At 44.7% G+C, this 16,231-nt stretch overlaps 2 protein-coding genes across 2 annotated transcripts in view; one reads left to right on the top strand and one right to left on the bottom strand.

Annotated features, from left to right (window-relative positions):
- Nucleotides 1-16,231, top strand: part of EI24 (EI24 autophagy associated transmembrane protein) — an 85,097-nt gene that overhangs the window by 2,737 nt on the left and 66,129 nt on the right. The window lies entirely within an intron of this gene.
- LOC114021001 (pulmonary surfactant-associated protein C-like) lies at nucleotides 61-9,939 on the bottom strand. The gene is made up of 6 exons (XM_043534078.1): nucleotides 9,816-9,939; nucleotides 8,481-8,618; nucleotides 6,367-6,504; nucleotides 3,645-3,761; nucleotides 1,718-1,837; nucleotides 61-265 (listed from the first exon to the last, which is right to left on the bottom strand). Exons 1-6 carry the CDS (start codon nucleotides 9,861-9,863, stop codon nucleotides 182-184), a joined length of 645 nt encoding a protein of 214 aa, XP_043390013.1. The 5' UTR covers nucleotides 9,864-9,939; the 3' UTR covers nucleotides 61-181.

The raw sequence follows: 16,231 nt of genomic DNA, 5'->3' as shown, positions 1-16,231 counted from the left end.
CGTATTGCAGGATAGCGTTGTTCGGTTGTGAAGGGTTTTCTGAAACACCCAGGGGATTTGATGTATTACCCAGTACACAAAGTTATAAAAATTGTTTTTATTCTGATGCTTGCCTCATCCAAGACTCTGCGGTCTGTGCTGACGAGTAGGCATAATTCACACAATAACTTGAGATTTCAGATCAAAAGCAGAAACAGAAAGAGCTAAAGAAACACCATGGGGAGCCAAGAGGAGCAGAACTGCTGCGGTTTCCTTGGATCTTGCGCTGGGGGCAAAAAAAGGAGAAACTCAAAGAACTCCTACCAACTGTTTCCATTTTGCTCTACCTGGTTATTCATATTAAGTGATGGAGCATGGCTGAATTACCATAAACAATATTAAACCCAACTACCTTTCAAAAAACAAATTTGTGGGGTGAGACACAAAACTTATTTTCAAGACTGTGCTCTCAAGGTTAGATAGCGACAAGAAATGTTACATGTGATCCATCGGACGAATACCAAACCCATACTCATACTCTGATCCAGAAGCAGGGAGGTTAATTAGTTTGGGTGCAAACTGAAATCCGGTGTCTGAATCACAGCCTAGCATTACCATCTTTTAAACCTCGACCTCGTGAATAGTGATCACATCATAGGCGTGGTTGAGTGTGGTATGATATTACAGAGCCAGGGCAGGGCAAGCAAACATTGGACCCAAGGAAAATGTAGGATGCTTTTAATAATTTGCAAGCACAGGTCACAAAAAGAATGGGGTGGGGCAACTCTAACCTGCCGGATGTAAATTATTCACTCTCCAAATGTTAAATTCACCTCCCTCTAAGGCCTGTTCATCCTGCCTACTGAGAATGAGACTTCAGATCAGTCTTTTCTTCTCTTAACTGCTATCTTCATACCTCCCAGTCTTGTACGATGCTTTGCATCAGATCCCTTGGCCATCTAGAATGATTTTCAGACCCTGTGAGCATTACAAGATGGAACCCCTATCCAAATTAGGATTGAGCAGGCCATCCACCCTAGATCAGCTTCTTATCAGCATCCTGGGCCATCCAGGCTCCTCACTGAGCTCTTTCTGCTCTGGATAAATGATGCAACTCTCCCAAAATGTCAGTCCACATGAGGCTTTGCTGTAGGCATATTCATGTTATGGGCAGTGCTGAACTAAGCTTTTGACTCTTTGGAGTAGGGTTGGATTCTGGTTCTAGCCACATGGTGTGGTGATGCCCCACTTCCCATCAACAGTGTTGCTACAGGAGCATGTGAATCTTATGACACAAACATCATGACCTTGTGACACCAGCCCAGAGGAACCCCACGCTTTGTGCGCCTACCCGTGGGGTGTGGGTGGAAAGAGAGTGCTAGTTGAACGAGGGAGCACCTTCTGTCCTGAGACAGGCTTGAACCAGGTAGGTCATGACGTGATGATGTTGCAGAGCGAATGTCCAGGCACTGAGTGTGCTGTACCCCCAGATCATGACATTCTGCTTAGCAGTGGCAGGTTAGGGTGTGGTTGGATGATTTATTACTGAAACGTTCTTCCACTTTGGCTTCAGATATGGAATTCTCTCCTTTTCTGACTCCACTGAAATGCCCCGGAAGCTGCATGCCTAGCAAGTCGGGGGAGGAGGGGAGCCACGTTGATTGACTCAGGAGAGTTTTGACTTAACCTTTTACCCCTCTCCAAATGAATCTAAAATGAAAAGGAAACTGACACTCACAGGCAGAGCCCAGTAGATGGGGATGTCGCTGCAGAGAATATTCAGAGTTGTTCCCAGTGTAGTGCGGTCAGCCGGTTCCGCCTCTGTGAAGCTGTAAGACATTTTGTCTCCAGAGACCTGCTGGAAAAGAAGTTGCCACATATAGCCCTTCGTATGAGCAAGGTACAAGCATTGGTGCTTGATACCAGCAAGCAAGAAACCAAGTAGAGCTTGAGTCAGTGGAAATGTTCTGTAGCTTTCCTCTAGCAACCGTGGAGCACAGTTTCGTTAGCTAGAAGTAAATCCCTCTCAAAGTCACAGAAACTGTCTTTCACACCCAGGACCATGACATCCAGCCAAGTGCAGAACATTGGGCTGCCACACATCTCGGCTTCAGCAATTCGATCTAGTGTCCCCAGCTACCAGGGGATATACCTTCCCCTGCAGGGCAGGACAGGGGCCTTGGTCAATTTTTCACAGATTTTAAAATGAGAAGTAAGCTATTGAACTGTAAGCAGAACCTTGGTGGATGATTGACACCACTGTGAGTCCTATGAGACTCATCCAGCTCCCCTCCCTCTCCCCCGAAGTCAGACGTCACTGGGTTCCCAGGGACTGCAGTTCAATAATCCATCTCTAACATTATCCTGAGGTTCTGTCAGAGGGAGGGGACATAAAAGGGCCATGAAAGTAAGGGCATGTCTGCGCTGCATTTTAAAACCCCTGGCAGCGAGTCTCAAAGCCCGGTTCTACAGACTCGGGCTCACAGGGCTTGTGCTATGCCACTGAAAGCAGCAGTGTAGACGTTCAGGCTCAGGCTCTGAAGCCTGGGGAGGAGGATGGGTTTCAGAGCCCGAGCCGCAACATCTACACTGCTGCTGTTAGTGCTGCCATGCAAGCCCGAATCTGTAGCCCCAGGCTCTGACACTCACTGCCAGAGGTTTTAAAACACAGTGTCGATGTACCCTAAGAGGCTGAGGTGAGAGAATTTTGTGTCCAAGTATACCAAGAGCAGAATCTCTTGGTAACAGCAGAGAGTGCAGCAGCTCCTTAACCATCCTGCTGAATACAGCCTGTATTTAATGGGGAAAATGCCTTTGAAAGCACATTTGTAGACAGCTATCTTGAGTTTCTGATTTGAGCCCTATATAGCCAACAGCAAGTGTCATTCAGAGACATCGTAGAGAGTATGGCACTGGCCATTCCACCAGCTGCCTGGGGAGTCCAGGTGCACTCAGTGTATCCAACTGTAATTCAGAAACTCACTTTCAGGGGAAAGGTGGGTTCTAAAATAAGGTGTCCAGCTTGATCTGTGGAAGGGGCCAGAGTACAGTTTAAGTTATAGACTGTGGACTGGGTCTATGAAGTTAGTTTCAAGGATCTAAACCAGATTGGCCGCTGCTGTCCCTAGGAGGCTTGCAAATGATTGAGGGTAGAATATGAACCTTATATGCTAGTTACTGTTGCATTCAGTATTACTCAGTGGGGAAAATGATGCAAGGTACTTTTAGGATCATTTCCTCCCTTCATTTATTTGGTCATTTGTACATGCAGTTATTTAGTATCCCTATATAACTGTGAGCACAAATTAGCTAAATTTGAACATTTAGGTTACTTGGAAATTGTCCCTAGATGATCATTAGGCTTCAGGGTTAACTGTCCACCAAGATGAATTTGGAGCAGTTTATCTCTCTCTTAGAGCTGCTTCAGTCAACGAGAGTGTTATTACATTTTGAAAGTTTATTTTCAAGCCATACAGGCTGGAAATATAACTTTAAAAATATGAAATCTTATTTACTACCGAATCTGATTCTTTCAGGGAGGCTGGATAAATACATTAAGTAGGCCAGGAGTTTGGCACCCCAGGTTTAAAATTTGTTGCTTTCAATCCAAGTCTACAAGTAAATAGTACAACACTGTGATAATAGCCCAGACTTGTGAACCTTACTTTGGCGTTAAAATTTGGCAGATCTCTGGAAATTTCATCCAAGCTTGGTATGTTGAGTTTATCTATCTTCATCACGAAACATTTTTTACTGTTGGTGATTCTGAGACCTATTAGACCCTACAAGCAAACATCCAAAACGTCAGTAGGAGGCACTTGCAAAAAATAAAGTTTACAATGTTCATTGACCAACAAGATAACCTGTGAAATTTCCCTGGGTAAAAGCTTGCACAGAAGTTGTTTGTTATTTCCCCAGTAGAGATGCCTGGGTTGGTCTTGCCTATGCCCCCAGCAGAGAAGCTGTGCAAAGGTTATGAAAAGTTTTCACAAAGTTTACTGCAAACGCTCTCATCCATTTTAATTTAGGGCCATTTCACAACCTAGAATTTCAGTGGGTGTTTGGGGAATAGCCAAATTCTAAACTTTTAGGGCTACATTTTCTGTTCAGCACAGGAGCAGCATAGAGAAAAAGATAGCTTGAAGCCATCTTTACATTCCTCTAATCTTGGAACTTCTGGCATTAGAGAAACCTGGATGCTGCACTAAATTATACCCAGCCCCACAGCTCCAAGGGTCCACTCAGGCACTGGGAATGACTGGGGTTTAGGGATCCCTTTTCTTCTGAGAACTCTTCTCCATACACGAGGAGCTTGCGAGTTGGAGAGAAGAGCCGCTATGCTTTAGTCCACCTGCTAATTCCCCCTTACACAAAGGATCAGGGGGCTGGATTGCCTGCTTTGCCTTAGCAGGGTCAAGAATCTGGCCCCAAGTGTCTTGACAGCAACTGGTTTTCATCTGAAAGGAAATTTGAAATTTGTACTTTTGAAAATATCTCTTAGATCGTCAGTGAAAAGGAGACTCCTTTTCATTCAGCAGTAGTTTATTTTTGAGCAAAAAATAATGACTTCTTCAAAATTGGCTCATACTTGAAAATTCAAAATGAAATATAAACCCCTTGATGTACGTTTTAGAATAGTTTCAAACTTGTGTTTAACTCTCTCTGAACCACAGACTGCTAACTCGATGAACGGGTGTTTAGTTTAGCATTGGTTTATCCAGCATTTCTGCCTCCATCTGGGCCCATTCACATAAGGAGTGATGGTGTAATTTTCAGCTCAGTAAAGTTTAAAATTAGTTAGAAGCTACCTCCTGCTCTGGCAGGTACAGAACATCCTCGTGACTTGGATCAGACCCGTGGTTCTCAAACTTTTTTTTCGCGGACCACTTGAAAATTGCTGAGGGTCTCGGCGGACCACTTAATGATCTTTCCAAATGTTGTTTGTACCATTAGCTAACTATTGTAAAGCCCTTTGGATAAAAGCGCTATATTAAAAAAAACCTTAATAATAACAGGTTTTTGTTGTACAAATAAAAGCACACAACTCATATGTTAACATCAGTAGTCTTACCTTTCAAATGCGATGGATGTGTCTACTCTCCCCCACTGCGGCAGCCCCACAGCTGGGGCTGGGAAGGAGGGGGGTCTGTTCCCTGCCACAGCAGTTACAGAGCTGGGGCTGGGAAGGAGGGCCATCTTTCCCTGGCAGCCGCAGCCCTGGAGCTGGGGAAAGTCGCCTCTTTCTCTGGCCGCAGCAGCCCTGCACATCCCAAATTCCCTCCCACCTCCTCTTCTCGCCCCACTGCCACCTCCCACCTACCCCTTATTCCCCCCCAGGCCACCACCTCACCTTACATGTGCGTCTTCTTCAGGGTCCAGGCACCTAATTAGTGGAGCCGCGCCTGTGTGTCTCCACGAATTAGGTGGGTGGCCCTTCATTCTCTCATGTGCAGCTGCCCAGGCATGCACTTTAGAGGGAACTGTCCTTGGACCACCTGAATGGAGCTCACAGACCACTGGTGGTCCACGGACCACAGTTTGGGAACCTCTGGATCAGACAAAACCTGCTGAGGATTTCACTTAAGCCTTTAAAAAACTCCATTGGAGAGCTGTGAAAGGAGCTGTGTAGCTAAACAAAGAAACCTGCGTATGCTTATCATTTTGATGTAATTTATTCATCCTCTACTTCTATTATCTACTTCAAAGCCCTAAAGTCAACATGTAAAGGGGGACTGAGACCCAATTTAAAGGATGAACTGAAAGTGACCATGGAAGAGATGTTTCTACATTAACTTTATACCCTGAGAGCTGGCCATGTGCAGCAGTAACTTGGTGTGGCTATGCTGAGGTCAGTCACTAGTATTAGTCTGTCATCCACATCTACAGCTAGCATTTGGCTGTTGCTGCCTAAATGAAATCTTTGTATGTTTACTTCGATTGTTAGCCCTTTGGGGCACCAACTGTCATTTTGTTCTGTGTTTGTACAGAGCTTCACACAATGAGGTGCTGGTTTGTGACTGGGGCTGCTAAGTGCTACCACAAAACAAATAAATAAAAATCATAATAAATATTGAGACTCTTGTATCATGCATGCTCCAAGGATAGGTTCAGTAATAACAGAATGGGACACCCCCGCCTGGTCTCCCTGCCTAAGTAAAAGCTGCTGTCTCCTGCACAGTAGTCTGGAAGAACATGGAAGAACTTATTCTATTGGGAGGGCTGATCAGAGACCAGATTGGCAAAAATTGCGGTCCTCTGCTGTAATTCCTGGAACAAAGTGGAAAAGGCAGAACTTTCAAAGTGGCCCTGGCTTGTTGATTATCTGAACTCAACCTTTTCCTCTTTCCAGTACAATCCAGCTCTTCCAGCCCATTTGCTTGCACTTACTTGGTTATAGTTGTACACAACTGTGGCTGTGGATTTCTTTCTTCTGATGTGGAAAGCGGCCACGTTCTCCCGTTCATTTACCATGGCCGTCTGCTCTTCCTCTTCCCCCTTGTTTCCCTGGATGACCATGTCAAGGACCTCAAAGAAACATTTCAGGATATGAAATACCATCTGTAGACCCTAGCACATTCGTCAGGGAAGAGTGAAAGTGCAGTGAGCCAAGAGGCTTATTCCAGATACCCATAGCCCCTGAGGGCATGTCTACACAGCAAAGAAAAATCCGTGGCTGGCCCATGCCAGCCAACTCCGGTTTGCGGGCTCGAGCTTCCGGGCTGTTTCATTGCTGTGTAGACTTCTGGGCTTGGGCTGGAGCCCAGGCTCTAGGACCCTGTGGCGTTGGAGAGGCCCAAAGCCCCAGAAGTCTACACAGCAATGAAACAGCTCGGTAGCCCGAGGCCCAGGAGCCATAGGAAGCTGGCATAGGAAAGCTGCAGGTTTTTCTTTGCTGTGTAGACGTGCCCTGAGGCAGCGGGGAGTCCACCCACGTACAGAAAGGACATGCACATCAGCTTTTTTTTAAAGGCTGCTGATAATGCCAGTTCATTAAGTAGCCCCTTGAGTTACATCCCAGGGGAGAGTTTGGCCCACTGTACTTCACACAAATACAAGAATAAAAATAACAAAGACACCCAGAGGCAAATATAATTTATAGATTCATAGATATTTAGGTCAGAAGGGACCATCATGATCGTCTAGTCTGACTTCCTGCACAACGCAGGCCACAGAATTTCACCCACCCACTCCTGCAAAAAAACCTCTCACCTATGTCTGTGCTATTGAAGTCCTCAAATCGTGGTTTAAAGACTTCAAAGAGCAGAGAATCCTCCAGCAAGTGACCTGTGCCCCATGCTACAGAGGAAGGCGAAAAACCTCCAGGGCCTCTTCCAATCTGCCCTGGAGGAAAATTCCTTCCTGACCCCAGATATGGCGATTAGCTAAACCCTGAGCATATGGGCAAGATTCATCAGCCAGATACTACAGAAAATTCTTTCCTGGGTAACTCAGATCCCACCCCATCTAACATCCCATCACAGGCCATTGGGCCTATTTACCATGAATATTTAATTACCAAAACGAAGTTATCCCATCATACCATCTCCTCCATAAACTTATAGAGTTTAATTTTAAAGCCAGATAGATCTTTTGCCCCCACTCTTCCCTTGGAAGGCTGTTCCAAAACTTCAGTGGGGTTGCAAAATTATAGCCGGAAGCCAGATTTCACCCTCTGTGCCGACAGGGTTTCTGTTGAGTTTAGCAGGAACTATGACCGAATCAGGGGGCTTACTGTGCCAACAGGGGGTGAATTTTCAAAGTGGTGCACCAGGCTGCCCAGTCTTACTGTGAATGGCTAAATTCCCCAGGCACTGAGCTGGATTTACCTTAGTTTACTTCTTAACTGTGTTACAACACTTATTACAACCAAGAACTGCTATAAAATTGCACATACTGTGTGTGTAAATACAGGAAAGTACCTACTTTCAAAGGAAGTTCTCGATGTAACTTCTAAAGTAAAGGCATGATCTGTATAAACAGTGCTGGCGGATTAGAATGACACATGCAAACTGCAAGGAACCCATAGCTAAATCACCCACCGAGGGACAAGTTGGAGAAGTCCTTGCCTTGATATGAATATATATCAGAGCCCTTTCAGACACATTTTGAGGTTTATAAACCTGATCTTAAGAATAGTGCCTTGATGTCATGATGATTTCTAGATCATTATGTCATGCTGTCTGAAATGGACAGTTTGAGCTGGTAAGGTGAAAACTTTGCATGTAAGAATGATTGATAGGATTTATGAATGTGCATTAGGGACAGAAATGCAAGTTTGTGCCAGGTCTGGTATCTCAGAGAACAGTTTGTGGCTGAAATTGCCAGACATGTATCAGAGGTATGTTGCACAAACAAGAGTGACGGCATAAGCTTCCCAAAAAGAAAAGGAGGACTTGTGGCACCTTAGAGACTAACCAATTTATTTGAGCATAAGCTTTTGTGAGCTACAGCTCACTTCATCTGAAACCTGTCATAAGCTTCCCACTAGCTGCTCTGCTTACCTTTTCTGTGTGTTTGTGGGTCAGGTAAACTCCCACCAAAGTGCCGGCAACTATGAAGAAGCCCAGGAGAATGACCATCACTGAGGCAAGCATGATTCTCTGTTGGGTTGTGCTCGCTTTGGGCATGAAGCTGTAAACCTGAAGAGAAATAAATGTCCCGGGTTATTGATAATTCTCAGTTACAAAGTGTGTCTGGCGGTGAAAACATCAGAAACATGTGTTCCTGGTAAAGTCTTGACTAGATGGTTTGATCTTGCAAACCCTTATTCAGATAAGTAGTTCTCAGTCACACTAGTCCAGCTGACTTTGGCGGGACTACGTAAAGTTCTAAAGCATTAGGCCCTAAATGAGGGGAATAAAATTGGAGAGAGGTAGCAAAAGCAAAAACTAAACATTCCTCCCCCAAAACCATCTTGTTTACAGAGCTGAATTTGCAGTATGTTCTCTAGCCTCACTTTAAATTGCGCCATGCTCAAGTCAGAACATAGAACAGGCTGTGCATTCAGTCAGGATAAGCATCTTCTGGGTGTCCATGCCAAGGGCTTTCCCAGGCCAGAGGGGGCTGGGTGCTGACCGAAGGCAGCGGTGTACTTTATAGAAAGGTATTTAAATGTTGAAGTTTAATTTCTAGTGGAGATATTTAGAATGTGTGCGGACTGGTGAAAACCAGCTCTCATTTAAATCATGCATTTTTAAATATTACACATTTTAGACAGTTTTTAAAATTGAAGTCCCCATTTCAGCCACCTGCATCACCTTGCTGAGCTGACATGCTGCCAATGCCAATGCTCTTCCCTACCATCATGAAGGGCATCTTAGATTTAATCCATACATTGAAATGTTCGGAGTTTGCTTCAGCCCAAACTTCCCCCAGCTGCTCCCCAAGGGCCCTCTCATTCACCCCACCTGTCCTCTTGCCACCCACCTGTATTGATTTACCCACCACCTGGACATTTTTTTTGCACAGAGCTGGCCCCAAACCATCTTCTCTAAGCCTAGGGACAAGATCCCACACCCCCTGTTTCTGGTGAGGGTAAATACCATTGTCCTGGTTTAGCAATTGGGAGACATTAATTGGGGAATGTGCTTTCTTCGAATCATGTTGAATGCAGGCTGTTTAAAAACATGGCCAGGGGACAGAGACTGCAGTCTCCTATCCAATCTAGGCGTGTGACATCAAGCTGATTCATCTGAGACAAATACACTCTGCACATAACTCTTTCTTTGATCAAATCACTAGCTAACAGGCATTGATTAAATATTTCTGGGAGACACACGCTACCAAACAGGGGGTCTCCCATTCCTTCTAACCACTGCAAAAATTACGTTACTTACAGGTGGCTGAGCAGGCACGGTGAGCTCGGTAGTGCTTTTGCAATCCATCTTTTTTGTCCCTCACTGTAAATCCAAGGCAGCTGTTTTCCCTCCCAGGAACCCTCCCATGCTTTTATAAAGTGTCTAGGGATCCAGTGTTCTTTTTCCCCCTATGATTTTTAAAGCCCTGAACTTCCTTGTTATTGCTGCAGGAATTTTTCATGATTGTCCAAACGTGATAATAGAAACGAACCATTATAAAACTATCAAATTTATTACTAACAGGGCCTCATAAAATCATCTCTTGCCTGGGAACTGGGAAGGTTTTTAAAAAGCAGCTGGAATCACATTTTGGACATAAATTCTGCTGAACTTTAAAATGTGTGTTTAAAGGAGAGGAGGCTTCTGGCAGGGTATTCTCCAGGAGGGGTCTTTAACATAGAATCCGGTTCCCCCTTGGTTCAATCAGTCTGGATTGAACTTCTCAGGTCCACTAAAACCGACCTTCCTAAATTAGTTCCAGAAGACTGGAAGAAAGCTAATATGGTGTCAATATTTTAAAAGGCCAAATGGGATGACCCAGGTGATTATAGGCTGACATCAATTCTAGGCAAAATAATGAAGCAGAAGCTACAGGACTTGATTAATAAAGAATTAAAGGAGGGTAATATAGTTAATGCCAATCAATGTGGGTATATGGAAAATATGTACGTCAACCTGGGTATACATCAAACTAACTTGTAAGGTGAATAAAAAGATACCAAGTTTGGCTGATAAAAGTAATAGTGTTGATGTAATATACTTAGACTTCTGTTAGGCATTTGACTTGGTACTGCACAACATTTTGATTAATCAAAGCTATATGATATAAAATTAACACGCCACACATTAAATGGATTCAAAGCTGGCTAACTGATAGGTCTTAAAATGTCATTGTAAATGGGGACTCATCATTGAGTGGGTATGTTTCTAGTGGGGTTCCACAGGGATATGTTTTTGGCCCTATGGTATTCAATATGTTTTTCAATGACCTGGAAGAAAACAAAAATTCATCCCTGATAAAGTTTGCGGGTGACACAAAAATTGGGGGAGTGATAAATAAGGAAGAAGACAGGTCACTAATACAGAGTGTTTTGGATCCCGGGGCGTGGGGGGGCAAGTTGGGCAATTTGCCCTGGGCCCCGCAGGGGCCCCCACGAGAGTTTTCGGTGGTGGGTCCCGGAGTGAAGGACCCACCGCCGAAGACCCGCCACCGCTTCTTCCGCTCCGGGTCTTCGGCGGCAATTCAGCAGCGGGGGTCCTTCTGCTCCATGTCTTCAGCACCTATGATGATGGCTGTCCTTACGTGATGGGGGACTTTATCTTGGCAGTGACTCTGAAAAAGATTTGTGGGGGGAGTGGTGATAATTGGCTGAGCTCCCAGCGCAACTCTGTGGCAACTCTGTGACCAAAAAGGCTCATGCAATGCTTGAATGCATAAACAGGATTCTCAAATAGGAGTAGAGAGGTTATTTTACCTCTGTATTTGGGACTGGTGCGACTGCTGCTGGAATAGTGTGTCTAGCTCGTGTGTATATAATTCAAGAAGGATGCTGAGCAATTGGAGAGGGTTCAGAGAAGAACAAGAAGAATGATTAAAGGGTTAGAAAACATGTCTTATGATGATAGACTAAAGGAGCTCAGTCTGTTTAGGCTAACAAGGAGAAGGTTAAGGGGTGACATGATTGCAGTCTATGAGAACCTACATGAGGAGCAAATACTAAATAATGGGCTTCTCAATTTAGCAGAGGAAGGTGTAACACAGTCCAATGGCTGGAAGTTGAAGCTAGACAAATTCAGACTGGAAATAGGGCACACATTTTTAACAATGAGGTTAATTAACCATTGGAACAATTTACCAAGGGTCGTGGTGGAGTTTCCATCACTGATAATCTTTAAATCGAGGTTGGATGTTTTTCTAAAAGCTCTGCTCTAGGAATTGTTTTGCGGCAGTTCCCTGGCCTGTGTCATACAGGAGGTCAGACTTGATGATCACAATGATCCCTTCTGGCCTTGGAATCTGTGCGCCTATGAAATCTGTCCTACTGGTCACTAGCATAATTTTTCTAGAGGAATGTGGTTATTGTGAGAGATTGTGGTTGTGATGTGCGAATCACTCTGCTTTCCTTTCACCCCTGTGCTCTGCTTCATCCCTTCCATTATACTACCCTCCTACATCTGCATCACTTCCCCAGTCCTCATCTACCAGGTGCCATGCCTCACCTCCTTCAAATCCTGCCTTCCCCGCACCTCTTCAGTAAATCCCTCTTTTACTTCCCCAGTAACACCCCACACCCTCCTATCCCTGTACTGTCCAGTGCTGTTTCATGTATATTTGTGTTTGGAGATTGTAAACTCTTCAGAGCAAGGAATATGCTGTGTCTACACTTGCAAAGTGCTTTGTTAATTAACAGTGCTCAGTAGCAGGTCCTCTGGTTACGACTGAGTCAAAATGACCCGTCAATTGCTGACACAAGCATGTGCTAAACAAAGGGCCTCCTCATATTGAAATGAGTAATAATTCTGCCACTGACCTCAATGGGAGTAGAACTGGGTTATAGACACATGAACTATTACCGTTATTATTTGAGTAGGAGGAGTATGTGTTTCTCTCATAGAATATCCAGGTTGGAAGGGACCTCAGGAGGTCATCTAATCCAACCCCCTGCTCAAAGCAGGACCAATCTCCAATTTTTGCCCCAGATCCCTAAATGGCCTCCTCAAGGATTGAACTCACAGCTCTGGGTTTAGCAGGCCAATGCTCAAACCACTGAGCTATCGCTCCCCTCCTCTTGTGGATGTTCCTCTTCATGGCTACCTGGCCCTTCAAATTGTTTCTATATAGGGCTTGTCTACACAGCAACGTTAATTTGGATTAAGGTAGGTATAAATGTAGAGTGTAAATGTCAACAGATTAACTCTTTGTGGATGCTCTTATTCTAGAATAAGGTTGCTTTATTCCAAATTATCTTCACCCATTTTTAAAGTGGCTTAGGAAAAACTTTTTCACTAGGAGGGTGGTGAAACACTGGAATGTGTTACCTAGGGAGGTGGTAGAATCTCCTTCCTTAGAGGTTTTTAAGGTCAGGCTTGACAGAGCTCTGGCTGGGATGATTTAGTTGGGGATTGGTCCTGCTTTGAGCAGGGGGTTGGACTAGATGACCTCCTGAGGTCCCTTCCAATCCTGATATTCTATGATTCTAAGCTATTTGGAATAAGAACATCATTGACATGGAAGCATGTCTTTTGGAATGGTGGCCGAAGCATATGAATGTTTAGCATATCTGGCACGTAAATACTGTGCAATACTACAAAAGTGCCATGCAAACGCCTGTTCCCACTTTCAGGTGACATTGTAAATAAGAAGTGGGCAGCATTATGTCCCGTAAATCTAAACAAATTGTTTGTCGTAGCGATTGGCTGAACAAGAAGTAGGACTGAGTAGACTTGTAGGCTCTAAAGTTTTACATTGTTTTGGTTTTTTCAGTGCAGTTATGTAACAAAAAAACCCTACATCTGTAAGTTGCACTTTCATGATAAAGAGATTGCACTACAGTACTTGTATGAGATGAATTGAAAAATACAATTTCTTTATCTTTTTACAGTGCAAATACTTGTAATAAAAATAGTAATATAAAGTGAGCACTGTGCGCTTTGTACTCTGTATAGTAGTAGAAATCAATATATTTGAAAATGTAGAAAAACATCCAAAAATATTAAATAAATTTCAATTGGTATTCTATTGTTTAACAGTCCGACTAAAACTGCGATTAATTGTGATTAATTTTTTGAATCACGATTAATTTTTTTGAGTTAATCACGTGAGGTAACTGCAATTAATCATCAGCCGTAATATATATATATATCAAATTTGATCAAACCAATAATTAATACCTGGAAACATACTACTGAACTGTCTCAGACCAACACAAGAGGACAGTTAAAGAACCAGTCTAATGATTCAACATTAAATAGCCACATTGTCATTCAAAATGCTTCTTTTCTCATAATATTGTCCTTTTGTAAGTGAAGCTTACGTTGGTTTTTTTCACTTTTGTTCAAACTGTTCAATTCTATGTTTGCTCATGAAAGTGGGAAGATGTCACTAAACCTATCCACTCCCAAGGCACTGCTGGGAGGCAAAGTGACAAATTCATGCTACAAGATTTGGGGAAAGACCATAGAGAAACTTTAACACTGTCTTACTCTTGGTATAAAACACAGCTGATTGGCACAGCTCTGACACACTGTGTTTCTGGCAGAACAAAGCATAGAGCCTCCTGTTTAGATCACGAGCATCAGGATCAGGTTTACTTCATAAGAATATTCAGAGTCACTGGAACCACGATTTCCCTGGTAACGGCTCACTTCATCCCACCATCATCCTGCCCATTTGGACTTTGAAATTGTTTTTTGCAGTTGCTCCCCCACCTGCCTTTTAGCCAGGGCAGTGCTTCTCATCTGTGAGATCCTGCTCTGTCTGTGCCTCCCTTGTGTGTCCCCTTCTGTCCCCTCACAATCTTCCTCCTCTCCTGTCTCTCTTGGCTTTTCACCTGGTCCTGAAATCAAGGCCCCGGCATGGCAAGATGAGACCGCCCATCCAGTCTCTTCACCTGAGAAGGACCAGTGAAGGAGAGGGACCTGCCTAGACCATCCAGACCAGGGGTGGCCAACCTGGGGCTCCGAAGCCACATGCCGCTCTTCAGAAGTTAATATGCGGCTCCTTGTCTAGGCACCGACTCCGGGGCTGGAGCTACAGGTGCCAACTTTCCAATGTGCCGGGGGGTGCTCACTGCTCAACCACTGGCTTTTCCACAGGCCCGGCCCCCATTCCACCCCTTCCTGCCCCCTCCCCCGAGCCTGCCATGCCCTTGCTCCTCCCCCTCCCGCACGCCACTAAACAGCTGATTGGGAGGTGCAGGGAGGGAGGGGGAGGCACCGATTGGTGGGGCTGCCGGTGGGTAGGAGGCACTGGAAGCGGGGGCGGGACCTGATGGGGGGCTGCTGACGTGTTACTGTGGTTCTTTGGCAATTCACATTGGTAAATTCTGGCTCCTTCTCAGGCTCAGGTTGGCCACCCTGATCCAGACAATGTCCCTGACTGGGGAGCTGAACCAGTGTACAGAGCAACAGCTATCATGGCCAGCCTCCTGGCCCAAGCGTCAGTCCATGACTGACCAGCTGCCACGGATCCTGAGAACATCAACAAAAGCCATATTACCCCATCGTTTACTGTCCGATCGCCTCTCTCCCTTTTATATGTGCTGAGTCATTCCCCACTCAGAATCAAACGACTAAACAAACCCTTTCTTCCCCATCAAAAAGGCCTGCTTAACAGAATAAGGGGCTTAAACCAATATTCCCTGTCTCAAGAAGAAACTTGGATAAGGTTTGTGTGTTTGGCATAATTGCTCAATTTCAGTTTTAATGCTTTTTGCCTTGTGTTGAGTCTTTTCCCCTTGTGTGTCTCAGTCAATACATTTCTAAGCTTTGGCATTCATTTCCTAGTGTGTTTGTCCTTGCACCAAGAAGGCTGAGATCTCTGTAGCTGGAGCCCTTGTTTAACCCTGTTACTGTTGGACAGTGAGTGGGCTATGTTAACACCTTTGCTTTTTAGGGGCCATATAGTCCATCAAAATCGATATAACACCTCCCAAGTAAAAACATTTGCTTATCCACATTTTATGGACTTCCTTATCTGTGTGGTATATTACAGGAAGCAAGTAATTCAGTACCTACACACATTAACTGGATTATCACCTTATCAGAATTAGTTAGTACTTGCCGAAAACTCTTGGGAACAAAAGCACACAGCGGAACTGCACTGCAAGCAGCAAGCATCAGATACACAAAATGGCTCCTGGATTTCCCCACGTCGCCATCATGAACAGCAGAGATGAGAGGCGCCTGGATCCCCCTACAGATGCTGGCCTGGGAAAGGCCACGAAGGGGGAAGCACTTTTATTATGCATTTGAGAATGAAGTTTTTAATTATGAGTTTGGATTTGCTGGGAAAACATTTCCTCCCACTGCACCCAAACCCTCCCCTAGCTTCCTGTCTGTGCCCAAAGCCAGCACGAACTTTCCCTTCTGAGGCAACTCCCAAGAAGCTTCCTGTCCCTTCCCTCAGTCTCAGGCCTGCCCTATCCAGGAGAGGTTCTTCCTCTGGGGCATCTGGGGGCTGTGCTCCAGTCAAAAAGACCAGAAATCATCATTAATGACACCAGAATTCTGGAGGGGCTGTTAACCCTTGTGAGTCAAGTTTAAGCCAATCCCTCACTATTAGAGATCAGGATGAGACCCAATGTGGAGACCGATTACCCCACATCTGCTACTGTGTGCCATCTTTTGAAGCATCTGGTACTTGCCACAGTCAGAAACAGGATACTGAGCTAGAG

Source organism: Chelonia mydas, chromosome 22, assembly GCF_015237465.2.
Source record: "Chelonia mydas isolate rCheMyd1 chromosome 22, rCheMyd1.pri.v2, whole genome shotgun sequence".
NCBI lineage: Eukaryota > Metazoa > Chordata > Testudines > Cheloniidae > Chelonia > Chelonia mydas.
This window is presented reverse-complemented; position numbering and strand designations above follow the sequence as displayed.